The following is a 19,023-nucleotide window of genomic DNA, read 5'->3' on the forward strand; positions in this document are numbered from 1 at the left end:
CACTAACTGATGGTTGTATGGGGGAGTTGTTTATGGCTCTATCACTTTCTATGTGCCAAAGAAAATAAACAAAATGAATGGAAGCATAAACAAAACAAAATAGTTATGCCACCTTAATCATCTAATTGGACTGTATTCTATCTACGTCCATGGTCTTGGCAAAATGACCCTATCATGGCATTGACTAATGTCATATCTAGGGCTTTCCTAATTTGCTGGGTGGCGCTTAGGGTACTATCCTAAGTTGACAACTATATGATAAGTCTACAGCTGAAAGGCACTAGTTTTGGGCAGTCTACAGGATGACCTATGGACTTCTGGTTAGAAAACTGGTGAGTGCTGTAGAGTCAAAGGCCTAGAAGTAAATGTTCAACTTTACTAAGGCTGGTATTTTGCTTGGACCCTTAAGTGATCCTAGCATAAATCCTAATTGGATGTTCCGTTGTGCATGTGCGTTTATGCTTACACAATCGCGCATGTTAAGGGAAGAAAACCAAGTATCCTGGCAGATTACAACTTGTTCAGAATGAGTCTGACGTAGTCAGGTAAATTTCAGGTCAATGCCTGGAGGTCAGTCAGAATTGGTGTCAAGGGAGTCTGTAGTAGTTTTCTACAAGTCACTGTTTCTTCCACTATTGTAGTGGCAGTAGGTATGAAGTCAATTTCATAGCTATGTTATCCACGGAGGAGCTAACCTCACGACGGAAGTACTCTAAGTATTAGACCAGTCGTACGTGGTGTGATCATGGTTCATGACTTCTAATAATTTTCTCCTGAACGGAGGGTTCTATTTATTAGTGGCATGTGTTAACCATTGGAAGAGTGCAATGGAGATTCCCTTCCCCGTGTTGCACTCTGAGTGACTCCTATCTCGCTATTATCAATAGCAATTTAACTTGTGAGGTTACTAATCCTCTTACTGAGTGTTGCTGGACTGACTGTGGTATTGGTACTGGTATTCAAGGGGTCCAGTTGTCCTACCGATTTATTCTGAAATATTATCTACCGGAACACATGATTGGAGCATATTACTAGTTGTATTGTAGTTGAACCTACACATGGCAAGGAATGATTATTGTTGCCATTTGTTTTGGAGGTGGACAAGTCCATTGGACTTCCTTTACGACCAGTGTGGTACACCTCAGTACTATCTTAGACGTGTTCTAAGATAATCCCCGTCTAGGGGCCTGTCTGCTTCTCACTGTTCTCATAGGGGAGTTTACAACTAGATTTGATTTATGCTCTGGCGGCCTCGTACGGTGTTGTCCGTAGTCTCGACCCCCCCACCGGCCTCGATGAGGCTCATCATGGGTCTGGGCTACTATTCCCCCCCTTTGTGTCTCGGGACCCCCCCACCAGCGGGTGGTGTTGGTGTCCGAGGCGCAAACGAAAAGGTCGGACCCTATGTACGAGTTGTCCGTGGCCGCGTTATTATGAGAATGGCTGTAACCTTTCAACCAAATCTCCTGGTGTTTGTGCTTCAACACCCTCAGTGGCTGTTGAGGTCTGTCAGTCACCACCGCGTCCGCGTGTGGCAACCTCTTCAGTACCTGCAAACTGAGACGAGGATATCGGTCTGTGATATCGCAAATTGTTTCACCAGTGGGAGTCATCGGGTCAGTTGCTGGACTGACGCCATTAGTGTCATTGTAAGGGGTGACAGTCCCCAACAAAGCAGAAGGTGTATCATCGGAAGCAGAGTGTACTCAGCGCATCAATGTTTTTCTTGCTGAGACGGCCGCAGTGCTTGCGGAAGTGTCCGAAGAGCAAGAGAAGTTAACCTCAACTACCGTATTGCACAACTGCAAGGAGGAGGGAAGTTGCTCATTCACAGAGACAGCTGGCTCGAAATCATGAAAAGAATGGTCAATCAGATTGGCTGATGGAATGTGTCGAGATATCGTAATATCTCCTTGGATCGGATTCTGCACCAAGAGGTTTCTAAACGTCTTTTTCCCAAGGGGTGCTTTTGACAGATACCCCTCGTGAATGACTGCATTGCAGCTAGCGTTAGGGGAAGACAGTGTGGTCAGTGGAGAAGGCACTGTGGCCTGTGACCATACCTGGTTGGTTTTCCAATCCATCAACGGGAGTAACCGATCCATCAAGTCTGCTCCAAGTTACAGGGTTACAGTTTCGAGGCTGGTAACATACACAGGGTGAACGAGCGATACGTCCTGGAAGTGTAGTTTCAGCATGACTCTCAATGTGAGAGGCGAGGTAGTCTGAGTGACCCCTCGAAGTTTAGTGTCGCATCGTTCCACTTTTAACCAACGTTTAGTTGGCTTCAAAGCCCTTTTTAGATCATCAAACAATGTTTGAGAGATGAGTGATATTGTCGCACCCGAATCAATTAGCGCACGACAAGCTAAGCAGTCCTCCAGGACTGTTTCCAGGTATGGCCGTTTAGATTCGTGGTTAGTGGACATATTCCCCACAAAGTGGAGTGGTCGTTCGCAACAACGTGATGTGCCATGTCTGTTCAAGATGGAAGCAGATTGACTTTTCCGATTTTGAGTGGGCTTGGCTTTAACGAAGCGTTTGACCTTTTTCTTCGCAACTTTTGTATCAGAGTCTATAGACAGAGCCCGGGGGCTTGATTCTTGATCAAGCAGGCCCTGGATAGGGTCTTGAATGAGAGCGGGAGAAATTTGAACTTTAACGTCCTTGCTATGGGTGTTAATTCCTGCGGACCTGGTGTCCGGTAATTCCCCGTCTAGTCCTTGTGACTTATCTTTTACCCTTTTCTCAAATTGTTCTCGCTTAAGTTCTTCCCGTAGTGGGACTTCTGGAGAACATTGGTCTACGTTTTGATCGTCCTTCAACCCTTTGTTACCCTTGTGCTCTGACCCTTTTTGTGGGTTGGGTGCAGGAACGTAGCGAACGGGTCGATTGTAGCGGTAGTCATGTTGATGGCTACGTACTTTACAGTTATTTCAACCGCGGAGGTTATTGTAATCATGGTTTCGTGGTAGAAACTGTTGTGGTGCGTCATCTCTCGACGCTCCAATACCTGATAATGTACCCTCTAACTGGAGTGAGTGCTCCTGGTCAAACTTCAAAACCGAGTGGTCAGGGCTCTTAGCGTTGCAAGCTTTTGATGCCTCAAAAGCTGTGCTTGCGAGCTCTCTGAGTTGTAAGATAGACAAGCCAACGTGGGCTGCAGGGCCCAAGTAGGTAATGAAGGTGGGATACATGTTCGACAGAAACATTTGTTTGAATGGTAACAGCTCTTCCATTCCTGTTTCTGTGAGTAGGCCAAAGTAAGCTGAACGAAGCCTATGATAGAAAGCTTGTGGGTGTTCGTTTCGAGCTTGTTTGACCGTGTTAGCCAGTGAGCTATCGTGTTTGCGAGTCGCAGAACCACTGAATTCTAATTTCAAAGCTGTGGCAAGTTTAGCGTAGTCATTTAGCACGTGTTGCTGTTGTAGGCGAATGAACCTCGTCACGTGTCTATTCAACGTTCGCTTCAACAGGTAAACCCTGTCAGAACCCGTAGCATTCGGGTAGCCACCCAACGCGTCCTCTATGTCAGCTAGGAACGTCTCAGTATCGTTTGGCTGACCTGGAACGGGGTCAAAGGTAGGGAAATTCTTGACGAGTTTGTCAAGGTATTCCGCGCCAAGCGGGCGGAGAGGGTTGGCTTCATCCTGTGGAGAAATTGGGGCCGACAGGCCAAGAGGAGAAGCAAAGCTTTGGCTTTGTTGGCCAAGAGGCTCCATATTACTCAGTGCCGAATGGCCAAGAGGAGAAGACTGAGGGACACATGATGGAGGCAATGTCTGAAACCTATCGTCTTCACTCCTTTGAGTACCGGACTCCGGTTGCTTGGATGGGTAGTCATGCTGTAGAGCGTGACCATTCTGGACTTCCTCCAGATGGTACCTAAGGGTGGTCTTCTGCTGCATTGCAGAGTCCACTTGAGCGCTTAGAGTACCAATTTTGGACACGTGAGTGTCACACCTGCTCCTTTCGGTCTCAAACTTATCTGTCATGGTTTGCAGATAGAGGTCTCGAGTACGGAGCGAGAGATTCAGTGATGAGATTTCCTTTGCTTGCTTAGAAATCAATATTTCCATCCTCATCACCTGAGTTCTCTCATCATTCATTTGGTCAGCGACTTCAATAAGTTCTGCTGATTTGTCATCCAACTTTGTCATTGTGTTCATCAACTGATCGTCTTTGGTCTGCAGAATTTGGAGTAGAACATTGTTACCTTGAGGAACGTTCAACAAAACTGCCTGCATGTTATCAAATTGCGCGTTCCTGTTTGTAGATAACTCGACAGATTTATCTAGTTTGGCGTGAACTACATCGCATTTAGTTTTGGCTAATTCGAGTTGTTCCTGCAGATGACGATTTTGTTGGAGAGTTTGTGCTCGTTCATCGTCATAAGTATTTGCAATTACTTTTAATTGTTCCGATTTCAAACGCAGTTCCTCGACTAGCAGAATGTTTTCATTTCCTGCTTTTGTCAATAGTTGCTCAGTTCTCTCCACCTGTGCCCTCATGTTAGCCATGTCTTGCACGTGCTTCAGCTGTGCACTGTGGTATTGGACCGATGCCAACCTTTGATGGCGATACATAAGTGCTAAAGTGGAGAGAACAGTCACACAGCCTGTATTTGATGGTTGATTTTGGAGAGCGTTCGCAATTTTGGCTGTTGTTTTTCTAATGGCATAATTAGGGTTGGTATCACTGCTGAGGTCAGAGATCAATCCTTTTATGGGTGGAGGTTCACTAATTAGCGGAGGAGTGGTGACCACCTCCTTTGGTAGCTTGCACATTATTAGAAAAATTTAGAGGAAAAATGTTCCTATTTTTTTTCAATGTTTGGGTTTGGAATTCATTGGAAGCTGCAAAGACAAGTTTAATCTATTTATAGATGTTGACGAACCATCAGTACTGTACCAGTAATGTGGAAGTTGGACGTGAATGAATTTGCAAAAGCAAATTGAATTAATTAATCAATGCCAATGATTAATCCTACCTGGGTAGGCTATCTGGGTATTAAACTTGAATTAACCTGAGAGGTTGCTTCATCCAGGTTAATATGGGAAGTTTAAAAGTGTCTCATTTGATTGGAAGAACATTAAGGTATGTTCAACAATTTAACTTATTAAATTGAATGAGACGATAATCCATACAATCTCCATTGATTGGATATCATAAGTGTAAACAGTAGATCAAATGTTGGGAACACTCCCCACTATGGTACACTTCTTCCTTGGGCCCAAGCCACATGGGATTCCCGCTGGGGCGGGACTTCTGTCAGTACTGGATTACTGAATGGGTTTTGCAAAAACCAAATTTTACTGATTGATCCATTTTAATGATAAATCAAACCTGTATAGGCTATTTGGGATTTAAACTTTAATTAACCTGAGAGGTTTATTCATCTCGGTTAATGTGGAAAATTTAAAAAGTGTCTCATTTGGTTGCAAGAACATTAAGGTTTGTTCAACAATTTAACTTATTAAATTGAATGAGATGGTAATCCATACAATCTCCATTGATTGGATATCATAAGTGTAAACAGTAGATTAAATGTTGGGAACACTCCCCACTATGGTACACTTCTTCCTTGGGCCGAAGCCACATGGGATTCCCGCTGGGGCGGGACTTCTGTCAGTACTGGATTACTGACTGGGTTTTGCAAAAACCAAATTTTACTGATTGATCAATTTTAATGATAAATCAAACCTGTATAGGCTATTTGGGATTTAAACTTGAATTAACCTGAGAGGTTTATTCATCTAGGTTAATGTGGAAAAAGATTACAATGTCTCATTTAGAAAACTCATCAATTTGGATATTATTTAAACTTGAGAATGTAAATCTGGCAATTTCACTTATTAGTTCAATTGAATAAGACATCGATATCCGTCTGGATATCACGAGTAACGACTTGAGTGTCACCTGACTAATTCTACTTGAAGCAAAGTACTGGTGACTCTTCAAAGGTCCCTGCTGGCACACGCTGAAATCCAACTCAAGTCGGATGAATTACCATGTGGCACAAACAAAATGGCTGTTTTCCCTTTTGTCAGCTTAGCATCTCGAGCAAGATAATGCTACTTGATGCCTGAAAAGTGCTCAACATAGGATTCCCTTGGCAAGGGAAAGGTTTTACTTATAACGTATTATGTTCAAACACTTTTCGGCGATATTTGACGATGTTTTAACCGGAACTCGCGGGAAACAACGAAATGCACCGAGGTCTACTCGCATCGAAACGCGAGAGACAGAGAGATACTTATCGCTGGTCAAGCTAATCTCTCCTAAATTTCAATCGGCAGGCTCTTTGTCCTCGCTCGAGAAATTAATAATGACCTAGCCAACACGCGTCTGAAACGCGAGAGGCAGAAATACTTAGCGTTTGGCCAAACGCGCTATTTCTCAGATAGCTTTATCAGCCATCATACATACATGTAGAGTTTATGCTACCCACTGACTACCTCAGAGCACAACACGGAGGCGATTCTCCGGAACACACACGCACCAATAATTCCAGTCTACAATTCCCATAATGTATATAATCAACTTGGTATATTATGTAATCTGCTTTTCAATTTTATATATGCTGAATCAAAATGAAAGCTTCATCCTATTTTAGATTCCTCGGGGGCTCCAATATGTTATCGAAATTACCCAAACGTGCGGCCTAGTTTTAGAGTCCTCACACGGGGCTCCATTATGTCGTGTCTTTGGCTATGCCGGATTAAGTGATATGACATGCTAATTTATAAAATGATTTCTCTGTAATTAATATTACCTGATTAAGCTAATCATGTAAATGTAATTAACTAGAAAGTCGGGGCACCACGGAAGAACGTTTATAGAGCTGTTATCTTCCGAATAAACTCTTAAAATACTTTGTAATATTTTACAACGATAGCAGTCAATCTTAACCCTTGTCTTATTTTCAGTCTCATAATGAAAGTTGTAAGTTCTTGGCTATCTTCACGAACCCTGGCTAACAAGTTGAATCAGCAATACAAAATTGGGTTTAATTATTTATTTACTAAATACCTAACTAATCACACAGAATTACAAATACACAGAATCCAATGATGTCATACAGAAAACGTCCCGGTAGACGGAACAGATATGACGGCTGGTTACACAAAGGAAAGGGGGTTGGGCTTGAATGAAAGAGCGGGAAGATTTAGGAACACAGAAACAGCAGCTATGCTATCGTAAATACATTATCTTATGCATTCTAAATTACCGCCCATTTGGAAAAGGAAAATGCAATAAATATTTACTCTGAGCTGCGCTTCGGTAGATTGGTCGTAGATGCTGGCCGGGTTGGCCAACAGATCTCCCTGTTTTCGGAAGAATGTCAATGGTGGTCCATTGGATACGTGGTGGTATCTTCGTCTGGTTGTTAGACTGGATCCGCCGTCCGTCCTTTCCTAACCCACGTTAGCAGCGGCCGCTGCTAACTCAACGGCTAGGAAGTAGCACTTCTGTAGTGAATAAGCTCAAAGTTCATACCAGTTCATACCAGAGCTCACGCCGAGGTTGGCTTAGTTCTGTACTTGACATGTGTGTCCTTCTAACGTAGAGGCTGCAGACCTCCCGTACTGGAACAACCTGGTTATCTTTTCGTCAAAGGATTATATAGTGGAGAGGGGGAGGGAGGTGTTTCATCGTTTATAACCCCTGTCTCTTCACAGGGTTGGGTTACTGATCGAGCAGGGCACTTTCCTTATGAAAACCCAAATCTCTCATTCGGAAGCTAAAATTACATTTCATCTCCTAACAAACATTTTAAATATCAAACATTTCAATTGCATAACAATTCCATGTGACTCTGATAACTAGAGGGTGTATACTTTCTCAGATACAGTTTATGTCGTCCTGTCATCAGTCATAATGTCTCAGATGACAACCGAACTGACATACATACTCATTACGTTCCCAAGCATATTTCCAACTGGTTTTATTACCAAAATATGGTTCCTTTTCCCCATTTGTTTGATGTTCCCAGACTCTCTATATTTAACACAGGCTATTCAAGTCCTTCAGTAGGATCAGAGAGGGGAAGGGAGAAAGGTATTTATGGGGGGGGGGGTCATAAACCTTACCCACAGGCCAACGTCATGACATAGTGGTGATAGTTCATATTAATGGTGATTATGATGATAGTGGTGATAGTTCATATTAATGGTGATTATGATGATAGTGGTGATAGTTCATATTAATCGTGATTATGATGATAGTGGTGATAGTTCATATTAATGGTGATTATGATGCTAGTGGTGATAGTTCATATTAATGTGATTATGATGATAGTGGTGATAGTTCATATTAATGGTGATTATGATGATAGTGGTGATAGTTCATATTAATGATGATTATGATGATAGGGGTGATAGTTAATATTAATGGTGATTATGATGATAGTGGTGGTAGTTCATATTAACGGTGATTATGATGATAGTGGTGATAGTTAATATTAATGGTGATTATGATGATAGTGGTGATGATAGTGGTGATAGTTCATATTAATGGTGATTATGATGATAGTGGTGATGATGATAGGGATGATGATGATAGTGATGATGATGGTGATGATGACGATAGTGGTGATGATGATAGTGGTGATGATGATAGTGATGATGCTGGTGATGATGATAGTGGTGATGATATTGATGATAGTGTTGATGATGCTGCTGATGATGATAGTGATGATGCTGCTGATGATGATAGTGATGATGATAGTGGTGATGGTGATGATGATAGTGGTGATGATGCTGCTGATGATGATAGTGATGATGCTGGTCATGATGATAGTGGTGATGGTTGATGATGATAGTGATGATGCTGGTAATGATGATGCTGGTAATGATTATAGTGGTGATGATGATAGGGATGATGCTGGTGATAATGATAGTGATGATGCTGGTGATGATGATAGTGATGATGGTAGTAGTGATGATGATGGTGATGATGCTGGTGATGATGCTGGTGTATTGATGATAGTGATGATGCTGGTGATGATGCTGGTGATGATGATAGTGATGATGATGATAGTGATGATGATAGTGGTGATGATGATAGTGATGATGATGATGATAGTGATGATGCTGGTGATGATGCTGGTGATGATGATAGTGATGATGCTGGTGATGATGATAGTGATGATGATAGTGATGATGCTGGTGATGATGCTGGTGATGATGATGATAGTGATGATGCTGGTGATGATGATAGTGGTGATGATGCTGGTGATGATGATAGTGATGATGATGATGCTGGTGATGATGATGATGCTGGTGATGATGATGGTGATGATGATAGTGATGATGATGATAGTGATGATGATAGTGGTGATGATGATAGTGGTGATGATGATAGTGATGATGATGATGATAGTGATGATGCTGGTGATGATGATAGTGATGATGCTGGTGATGATGATAGTGATGATGATAGTGATGATGCTGGTGATGATGCTGGTGATGATGATGATAGTGATGATGCTGGTGATGATGATAGTGGTGATGATGATGGTGATGATGATAGTGATGATGATGGTGATGATGATGATGCTGGTGATGATGATGATGCTGGTGATGATGATGGTGATGATGATGGTGATGATGATAGTGATGATGATGGTGATGATGATGATGCTGGTGATGATGATACTGGTGATGATAAGATAACAGTTGGTATTAATGTTGTGATACAGGTGGTGGTGTCAGTGCGTGGGATGAGTCAGGAGGATGAGAACCTGTCAGACTCTGGTCATAACTCCATGAACAGTCTTCCTCCATACAGACCTCCCTTCAGACCACAGCTGGCTCACATCAGGTCTACTCCTGTTTCTCTCTGTGTGTCTCTCTCTGTGTCTGTGTCTCTCTCTGTGTCTGTCTCTCTCTGTGTCTGTCTCTCTGTGTCTGTCTTCTCTATGTCTGTGTCTCTGTGTCTGTGTGTGTGTCTCTCTCTGTGTCTGTATGTGTGTCTCTGTGTCTGTGTGTGTGTCTCTCTCTGTGTCTGTATGTGTGTCTCTGTGTCTGTGTGTGTGTCTCTCTCTGTGTCTGTGTGTCTCTTTGTGTCTGTGTGTCTCTCTGTGTCTGTGTGTGTGTCTCTCTCTGTGTCTGTGTGTGTCTCTCTTTGTGTCTGTGTGTCTCTTTGTGTCTGTGTGTCTCTCTGTGTCTGTGTGTCTCTGTGTGTGTGTGTGTGTGTCTGTGTGTCTCTCTCTGTGTCTGTGTGTGTCTGTGTGTCTCTCTCTGTGTCTGTGTGTGTGTGTGTGTGTGTGTGTGTGTGTGTGTGTGTGTGTGTGTGTGTGTGTGTGTGTGTGTGTGTGTGTGTGTGTGTGTGTGTGTGTGTGGTGTGTGTGTGTGTGTGTGTGTGTGTGTGTCTCTCTCTGTGGCTGTGTGTCTCTGTCTGTGTCTCTCTCTGTGGCTGTGTGTCTCTGTCTGTGGTGTCTGTGTGTCTGTGTGTCTGTGTGTGTCTCTCTCTGTGGCTGTGTGTCTCTCTCTGTGGCTGTGTGTCTCTGTCTGTGTGTCTCTGTGTGTGTCTGTGTGTGTCTGTGTGTCTCTCTCTGTGTCTGTGTTTCTTTGTAGTGATGATAAAGAGGAGGAGGATAGATATGACGATGATAATGAGAATGATGAAGATGTATGTTATCACCCTCAGCGCCTCCATGAGCCACATCAACACCATTGGCTCTCTGGACCGAGCATCAAAGGTTGCGGGGTCGTCGGGGGTTGCTATGGCGGAGATGGCCATGTCGTGTCGTAGCATGGCAACGCTCAGCCGCCTGGCGCCATACGGAGGGGAGGCTCCGCCCCCTTACGAACTGTCGTTCTCCGTAGAGGAGGTGGTGAGTGATGGATGGATCAGTTGTTTGATTGATTTGTTGAATGACTGATAGATTGGTTGATTGATTGACTGTCCAGGTGCGTGATCTGGAGGAGAGGCTGGTGGAGAAGGAACACGAGCTGAAACAGATGAGGAGGAACCTGGATGAGAGTGAAGGAGCCATTGCACAGGTTATGAGTAGACCAGCTTGTGTGTTTGTGTGTGTGTTTGTTTTTGTGTGTGTGTGAGTGAGTGAGTGGGTGTGCTCTATAACTCTCTCTTTTTTCTCTCTCTCTCCCTCCTCCCTCTCCCTCCCACTCTCTGCCTCCCTCCCCCATCTCTCCCTCTCTCTCCCTCTCCCTCCCACTCTCTGCCTCCCTCCCCCATCTCTCCCTCTCCCTCCCACTCTCTGCCTCCCTCCCCCCCTCCCTCCCCCATCTCTCCCTCTCTCTCTCCCTCCCCTCTCCCTCCCTCTCTCTGCCTCCCCCTCTCCCTCTACCCCCCCCCCCTCTCTCCCTCTCTCCCTCCCTCCTCCCTGCCTGCCTCCCTATAGGTGTTTGAAGGTAAACAGCGTCTGTGGGAGAAGGAGTTGGAGGAGTTGAAGCATCTGTACGCCGCCAAGCTGCGTCAGATTTCCCAGCATGCTCAGCATTCCCAGCATGCACTGCAGCTGCAGCTGTACAGGGCCCAGCAGGAGAAGAACAGACTGCAGGACGAACTGGACGCTCTGAGGGGGGGGAGTCAGAGAGAGGGTCAGGGGAGTCTGAAGGGAATCAGTCCTACACTGGAGGAGACTCAGTGGCAGGTGAGAGGGTTGAGGGATGGAGTGGGGAAGGTGAGAGGGTTGAGGGATGGAGTGGGGAAGATGAGAGGGTTGAGGGATGGAGTGGGGAAGGTGAGAGGGTTGAGGGATGGAGTGGGGAAGGTGAGAGGGTTGAGGGATGGAGTGGGGAAGGTAAGAGGGTTGAGGGATGGAGTGGGGAAGGTGAGAGGGTTGAGGGATGGAGTGGGGAAGGTAAGAGGGTTGAGGGATGGAGTGGGGAAGGTGAGAGGATTGGGGGATGAAGTGGGGGTGGGAGGATGGAGTGGGGAAGGTTAGAGGGTTGAGGGATGGAGTGGGGAAGGTGAGAGGATTGGTGGATGAAGTGGGGGTGGGAGGATGGAGTGGGGAAGGTAAGAGGGTTGAGGGATGGAGTGGGGAAGGTGAGAGGATTGGGGGATGAAGTGGGGAAGGTGAGAGGGTTGGGGGATGAAGTGGGGAAGGTGAGAGGATTGAGGGATGGAGTGGGGAAGGTAAGAGGGTTGAGGGATGGAGTGGGGAAGGTGAGAGGATTGGGGGATGAAGTGGGGAAGGTAAGAGGGTTGAGGGATGGGGTGGGGAAGGTGAGGGGGTGGGAGGATGGAGTGGGGAAGGTGAGAGCGTTGAGGGATGGAGTGGGGAAGGTGGGAGGGTTGAGGGATGGAGTGGGGAAGGTGAGGGGGTAGAAGGATGGAGTGGGGAAGGTGAGGGGGTTGAGGGATGGAGTGGGGAAGGTGAGAGGGTTGAGGATGGAGTGGGGAAGGTAAGAGGGTTGAGGGGTGGAGTGGGGAAGGTGAGAGGGTTGAGGGATGGAGTGGGGAAGGTGAGGGGGTGGGAGGATGGAGTGGGGAAGGTGAGAGCGTTGAGGGATGGAGTGGGGAAGGTGGGAGGGTTGAGGGATGGAGTGGGGAAGGTGAGGGGGTGGGAGGATGGAGTGGGGAAGGTGAGAGGGCTGAGGGATGGAGTGGGGAAGGTGGGAGGGTTGAGGGATGGAGTGGGGAAGGTGAGAGGGTTGGGGGATGGAGTGGGGAAGGTGAGGGGGTTGAGGGATAGAGTGGGGAAGGTGAGAGGGTTGAGGGATGGAGTGGGGAAGGTGAGGGGGTTGGAGGATGGAGTGGGGAAGGTGAGAGGGTTGGGGGATGGAGTGGGGAAGGTGAGAGGGCTGAGGGATGGAGTGGGGAAGGTGAGAGGGTTGAGGGATGGAGTGGGGAAGGTGGGAGGGTTGGGGATGGAGTGGGGAAGGTGAGGGAGTAGGAGGATGGAGTGGGGAAGGTGGGAGGGTTGAGGGATGGAGTGGGGAAGGTGAGGGGGTAGAAGGATGGAGTGAGGAAGGTGAGGGGGTAGGAGGATGGAGTGAGGAAGGTGAGGGGGTAGAAGGATGGAGTGGGGAAGGTGAGGGGGTAGAAGGATGGAGTGAGGAAGGTGAGGGGGTAGGAGGATGGAGTGAGGAAGGTGAGGGGGTAGAAGGATGGAGTGGGGAAGGTGAGGGGGTAGAAGGATGGAGTGGGGAAGGTGAGGGGGTAGGAGGATGGAGAGTTGAAGGTAAGTGAAGGTAAAAACATAGAGATGGGTCCATGAACTAAGAGGATGGAGGACAGGCATAGAGAGAGGAGGAATTGACTGAGTGATGCTGGTGAAGAGCAGGGTTTATTTAGCGTCCTCATTCACCACTCCTCCCTCCTTACCTTTCAGGTGTGTCAGAAGTCGGGTGAGATCTCGTTGTTGAAGCAGCAGCTGCGTGACTCCCAGGCGGAGGTGACCAGCAAGCTGTCAGAGCTGTTCCAGCTGAAGACCCAGCTCAAAGAAACCAGAGGAGAGCTGCAGAGACGTGATGGACAGATAGACACGCTGCAGACAGCCCTACAGGGGGCGCAACTTCGACAACTGGAGAAAGGTGGAGCGGAGGAGAGTGGAACACTGGAGTCTGGAGGATCAGGAGGGGTATCAGGTATGGATATGTGGTCCTCTGTAGCTCAGTTGGTAGTGCATGGAGCTTGCATCGCCAGGGTTGTGGGTTTGATTCCTGGGGCCACCTATACATAAAATGTATGCAAGCATGACTCTAAGTCGCTTTTGATAAAAGTGTCTGTTAAAGATAATTTATTATCATGTTATGTTTGATTGTTATGTTATTATGTTTTATTGTTATGTTTGATTGTTATGTTATTATGTTTGATTGTTATGTAATGTTTGATTGTTATGTTATTATGTTTTATTGTTATGTTATGTTTGATTGTTATGTAATGTTTGATTGTAATGTTGTGATTGTTATGTTTGATTGTTGTGTTTGATTGTTATGTTTGAATGGTTATGTTTGATTGTTATGTTTGATTGTAATGTTTGATAGTTATGTTTGATTGTTATGTTTGATTGTAATGTTGATTGTTATGTTTGATTGTTATGTTTGATTGTATGTTTGATTGTTATGTATTGTTATGTTTGATTGTATGTTGATTGTTTGTTGATTGTATGTTGATTGTTATGTTTGATTGTTATGTTTGATTGTTGGTTTGATTGTTATGTTTGATTGTATGTTGATTGTGTGTTTGATTGTTATTTAATGTTATGTTTGATTGTTGATGTTTATTGTTGTTTGATTGTTATGTTATTATGTTTATTGTTGTGTTTGATTGTTATTTAATGTTATGTTTGATTGTTGTGTTATTATGTTTTATTGTTGTTTGATTGTTATGTTATTATGTTTTATTGTTGTGTTGTGTTATGTAATGTTATGTTGTTGTTGTGTTATGGTTTTAATGTTGATGTTTGATTGTTTGATGTTATGTTGGATTGTTATTTAATGTGTGATGTTTGTTTGTTGATGTATTATGTTATGTGTGTTGTTATGTTGTTGTGTTATGTTTGATTGTTATTTAATGTTATGTGTGATTGTTATTTAATGTTATGTGTGATTGTTATTTAATGTTATGTTTGTTTGTTTTTTAATGTTATGTTGGATTGTTATTTAATGTTTGTTTGTTATGTAATGTTATGTTTGATTGTTATGTTATGTTGGATTGTTATGTAATGTTATGTTTGTTTGTTATTTAATGTTATGTTTGTTTGTTATGTAATGTTATGTGTGTTTGTTATTTAATGTTATGTTTGATTGTTATGTTATGTTGGATTGTTATTTAATGTTATGTTTGTTTGTTATGTAATGTTATGTGTGTTTGTTGTGTTATGTTTGATTGTTATTTAATGTTATGTTTGTTTGTTATGTAATGTTATGTGTGTTTGTTATTTAATGTTATGTTTGATTGTTATGTTATGTTGGATTGTTATTTAATGTTATGTTTGTTTGTTATGTAATGTTATGTGTGTTTGTTGTGTTATGTTTGATTGTTATTTAATGTTATGTTTGTTTGTTATGTAATGTTATGTGTGTTTGTTATTTAATGTTATGTTTGATTGTTATGTTATGTTGGATTGTTATTTAATGTTATGTTTGTTTGTTATGTAATGTTATGTGTGTTTGTTGTGTTATGTTATGTTTGATTGTTATTTAATGTTATGTTTGTTATGTGTTTGTGTGACTAATGCTACTGTGTTGACCAATAAGCTAATTGGTGATCATTAAAATATCTGTCACTCTCGCTCTCTCTCTGCTCCCTTGTCTTTCTCTTCCTCCTCTCTCCCTCCCTCTCTTTCTCTTCCTCCTCTCTCCCTCCCTCTCTTTATCTTCCTCCTCTCTCTCCCTCCCTCTCTCTCTTTATCTCCCGGCCCTACAGAGGAGCGTCTGCGAGCAGAGCTGTTGTTAGAGCGTCGTCAGAGCGAGGCCCAGGCTACAGTCTTCGAGCAGGAGAGACAGACGTGGCAGACAGAGAAGGAGAAAGTGATCTGCTACCAGAGAGAGCTGCAGGCCAATTACCTGGACATGTACCACCACAACCAAATACTGGAGAGAGAACTATACCTGCTCAGAGGAAGAGGAGGAGGAGGAACCCTGGAGAGAGAACTATACCTGCTCAGAGGAAGAGGAGGAGGAGGAACCCTGGAGAGAGAACTGCAAGATGTGAGAGGAGGAGGAGGGCGAGAGATGGGAGACTACAGTAACGAGTCACTGGAGAGGGAAGTGCAGGACGTGAGGAGAGGAGGAGGAGAGAGAGAAAGAGGAGAGGAAGACAGCATACCTCCTCCTGGTCTTCCCTGGATAGAGAGGATAGAGTCGTCTGAGATTTGACTGAGTGGACACTAGATGGGGGGCCCATTCCAAACCAAACACTCAACCCCTCTTCCTATTTCCTTGATGAATACTCAGGCTTCTTACAGACTTTAAAGGACAGGAGGGCCCCATTCCAAACCAAATCCTCACCCCTTATCTTTATGTCCTTGTGGAGGGCCCAGTTCCAATTCCAAAACAACGCTGCACTCCTATACCTGTGTGAACTAGACTGAATAATGTGCATATATAATCAGCAATACAATGATACCCTCTCTGGTACTGTTTATTGGAAGTTCCACTTCCTACTTCCTGTTTCAATCCACCAATCAATGACAACTTCCTGTTTCAGTCCACCAATCAATGACAGCCTATTAGAGTCAAGAACACTGTACAATCCTTCAAGCACGACACCGACCAAACCTCACTTTAGAGTGCTGCTTGTATGTACAAAGGATAATAATAATAAACTATTTGTAAATGTTACTTATTCAACAAAAAAATCTGTGTGTATATAATCAAACCAGTGTGTTTGATAGTTCTGTTCCTCACAGCCGTTCTGTGGGCTAGTTGAAGTTCAAACACTGACTGGGGGTATGTCTGTGTCCCAAATGGCACCCTGTACAGTGCACTACTTTTGACCAGGACCAATGGGGCTCTTGTCAAAAGTAGTGCACTACATAGGGAATAGGGAGCGGTTTCAGATGCGACCTAGGACGTTGTCCAAAGGATCTAAAGGGATTTGGGTTTTGTCCCGGTGTGGTGAGGTACGGTCATTGTCACTGGATAATAAGTCTGTAGTGTGTACAGTAGGCCTAATGTAAATGACATTAAAAGTTCTCTTCATTCAGGGAGCGTCCAGGGAGCGTCCAGGGAGCGTTCAGGGAGCGTCCAGGGAGCGTTCAAGGAGCGTTCAGGGAGCGTCCAAGGAGCGTTCAGGGAGCGTCCAGGGAGCGTCCAGGGAGCGTCCAGGGAGCGTTCAGGGAGCGTCCAGGGAGCGTCCAGGGAGCGTTCAGGGAGCGTCCAGGGAGCGTCCAGGGAGCGTCCAGGGAGCGTTCAGGGAGCGTCCAGGGAGCGTTCAGGGAGCGTCCAGGGAGCGTCCAGGGGGCGTCCAGGGAGCGTTCAGGGAGCTGGGCTCAGAGGAGAAACGTAACATCACTAGCCCATCAGAGGCCAATACACGGATGATGTTGCCCTGCCATTAACAACAAGGGGATGATGTTGCTCTGCCATTAACAACAAGGGGATGATGTTGCTCTGCCATTAACAACAAGGGGATGATGTTGCTCTGCCATTAACAACAAGGGGATGATGTTGCTCTGCCATTAACAACAAGGGGATGATGTTGCTCTGCCATTAACAACAAGGGGATGATGTTGCTCTGCCATTAACAACAAGGGGATGATGTTGCTCTGCCATTAACAACAAGGGGATGATGTTGCTCTGCCATTAACAACAAGGGGATGATGTTGCTCTGCCATTAACAACAAGGGGATGATGTTGCTCTGCCATTAACAACAAGGGGATGATGTTGCTCTGCCATTAACAACAAGGGGATGATGTTGCTCTGCCATTAACAACAAGGGGATGATGTTGCTCTGCCATTAACAACAAGGGGATGATTTTGCTCTGCCATTAACAACAAGGGGATGATGTTGCTCTGCCATTAACAACAAGGGGATGATGTTGCTCTGCCATTAACAACAAGGGGATGATGTTGCTCTGCCATTAACAACAAGGGGATGATGTTGCTCTGCCATTAACAACAAGGGGATGATGTTGCTCTGCCATTAACAACAAGGGGATGATGTTGCTCTGCCATTAACAACAAGGGGATGATGTTGCTCTGCCATTAACAACAAGGGGATGATGTTGCTCTGCCATTAACAACAAGGGGATGATGTTGCTCTGCCATTAACAACAAGGGGATGATGTTGCTCTGCCATTAACAACAAGGGGATGATGTTGCTCTGCCATTAACAACAAGGGGATGATGTTGCTCTGCCATTAACAACAAGGGGATGATGTTGCTCTGCCATTAACAACAAGGGGATGATGTTGCTCTGCCATTAACAACAAGGGGATGATGTTGCTCTGCCATTAACAACAAGGGGATGATGTTGCTCTGCCATTAACAACAAGGGGAATTTTTGTCTTGTTTTTTGTTGTTGTAAAATGACCCTTTAAGAAACCTGTAATACTGTAACAATACTGTATTCAGGAAATTTTATGGAATTTATATTTATTGTCATGTGATTCTATTTTCTATCCCCAAATCACTATATTGTAATGTGTATATAGTTGTTAGTTAGATATACTAATGCTGTTAGAGGAAATAGACTGAATAGCCAAATATTACAGCTCTGGCCATTATTCTGCATCCCATTGGACTAATTACTGATCATCTATCGTTGCTGTCGGAGGAAAAAAAACTCTTATCTCCGAAGCAGATACTTTTCAGCAAATGGAAGAAAATTGCCATATTTTCCCATTAACAAACATACAATTACATAACTTGAGAAAAGCTATTTTGAATTTTCTTGGACCTAGATTCATTAAATATTCAGAGTTCATTGACGGGAGTTACTGCTTTCAATACATGTAAAAAATATATATATATGGCAAAAATAGTTTTTCATCCAACAGCGACGCTTTGTTTAGGGAAAAATAAATACTGTACTATACTGTGACTTGTGTTAAACCACTGGAGTTAAATAAATATATAAACATTATATATGTTGGTTCTGAATTTCTATAATAAACATTTATCAAGTGGTGTGAGAGTTTCTTTGAGGGCTATTTCCTTTACATTAGTTGTTGACTAAGTAATACAAACAAAAGCACAACCTGTATCTACAACTTGTAGTAATTCACCTGTATGCTATACTACACTATACTATAATGTACTGTACTATGCTATACTACACTGAACCCGGTAACATACATAAACCCTAGAGTCTTGTACTACACAGTAAAAATAAAAGTGTTCATTTAACTCCTAAGAGGTGAATTCAACACTGTTTCAGATAAGATTTGGTCCCAGTCTACATAGTGTTAAAGTTACTCTACAGGTAGTGTCACATTTTCAGAGTCAATTTGACTCAAAATGGTGTTACAATTCACACATAAATGTATAATAATATTTTTTCGTTCCACTGAATTGAGTTGAATTTACACTGCAATGACTGCATCATTTTACACAAATTTTACAAGACTACAATTCCCCTTGTTAATACTCATCCTG

The 19,023-nt window shown here is 44.0% G+C and overlaps 1 protein-coding gene across 6 annotated transcripts in view; it reads left to right on the forward strand.

Annotated features, from left to right (window-relative positions):
• Nucleotides 1-18,555, forward strand: part of n4bp3 (NEDD4 binding protein 3) — a 74,484-nt gene extending 55,929 nt beyond the window's left edge. For 3 of the 6 annotated variants that reach the window (XM_014198743.3, XM_045717928.2, XM_045717929.2), the window contains 6 exons: nt 9,704-9,825; nt 10,654-10,840; nt 10,917-11,009; nt 11,372-11,623; nt 13,310-13,565; nt 15,349-18,555. In XM_014198743.3, the coding sequence (XP_014054218.2) occupies nt 9,704-9,825; nt 10,654-10,840; nt 10,917-11,009; nt 11,372-11,623; nt 13,310-13,565; nt 15,349-15,800 (1,362 nt within the window). In that variant the 3' untranslated portion in view covers nt 15,801-18,555. The remainder of the gene's footprint in view (nt 1-9,703; nt 9,826-10,653; nt 10,841-10,916; nt 11,010-11,371; nt 11,624-13,309; nt 13,566-15,348) is intronic. The other 3 variants (XR_006769828.2, XR_006769829.2, XM_045717931.2) reach the window with 3 other exon arrangements.
• The last annotated feature ends 468 nt before the right edge of the window (nt 18,556-19,023 follow it).

The sequence above is a fragment of the Salmo salar genome, chromosome 05, assembly GCF_965601325.2.
Source record: "Salmo salar chromosome 05, fSalSal1, whole genome shotgun sequence".
Lineage (NCBI taxonomy): Eukaryota > Metazoa > Chordata > Actinopteri > Salmoniformes > Salmonidae > Salmo > Salmo salar.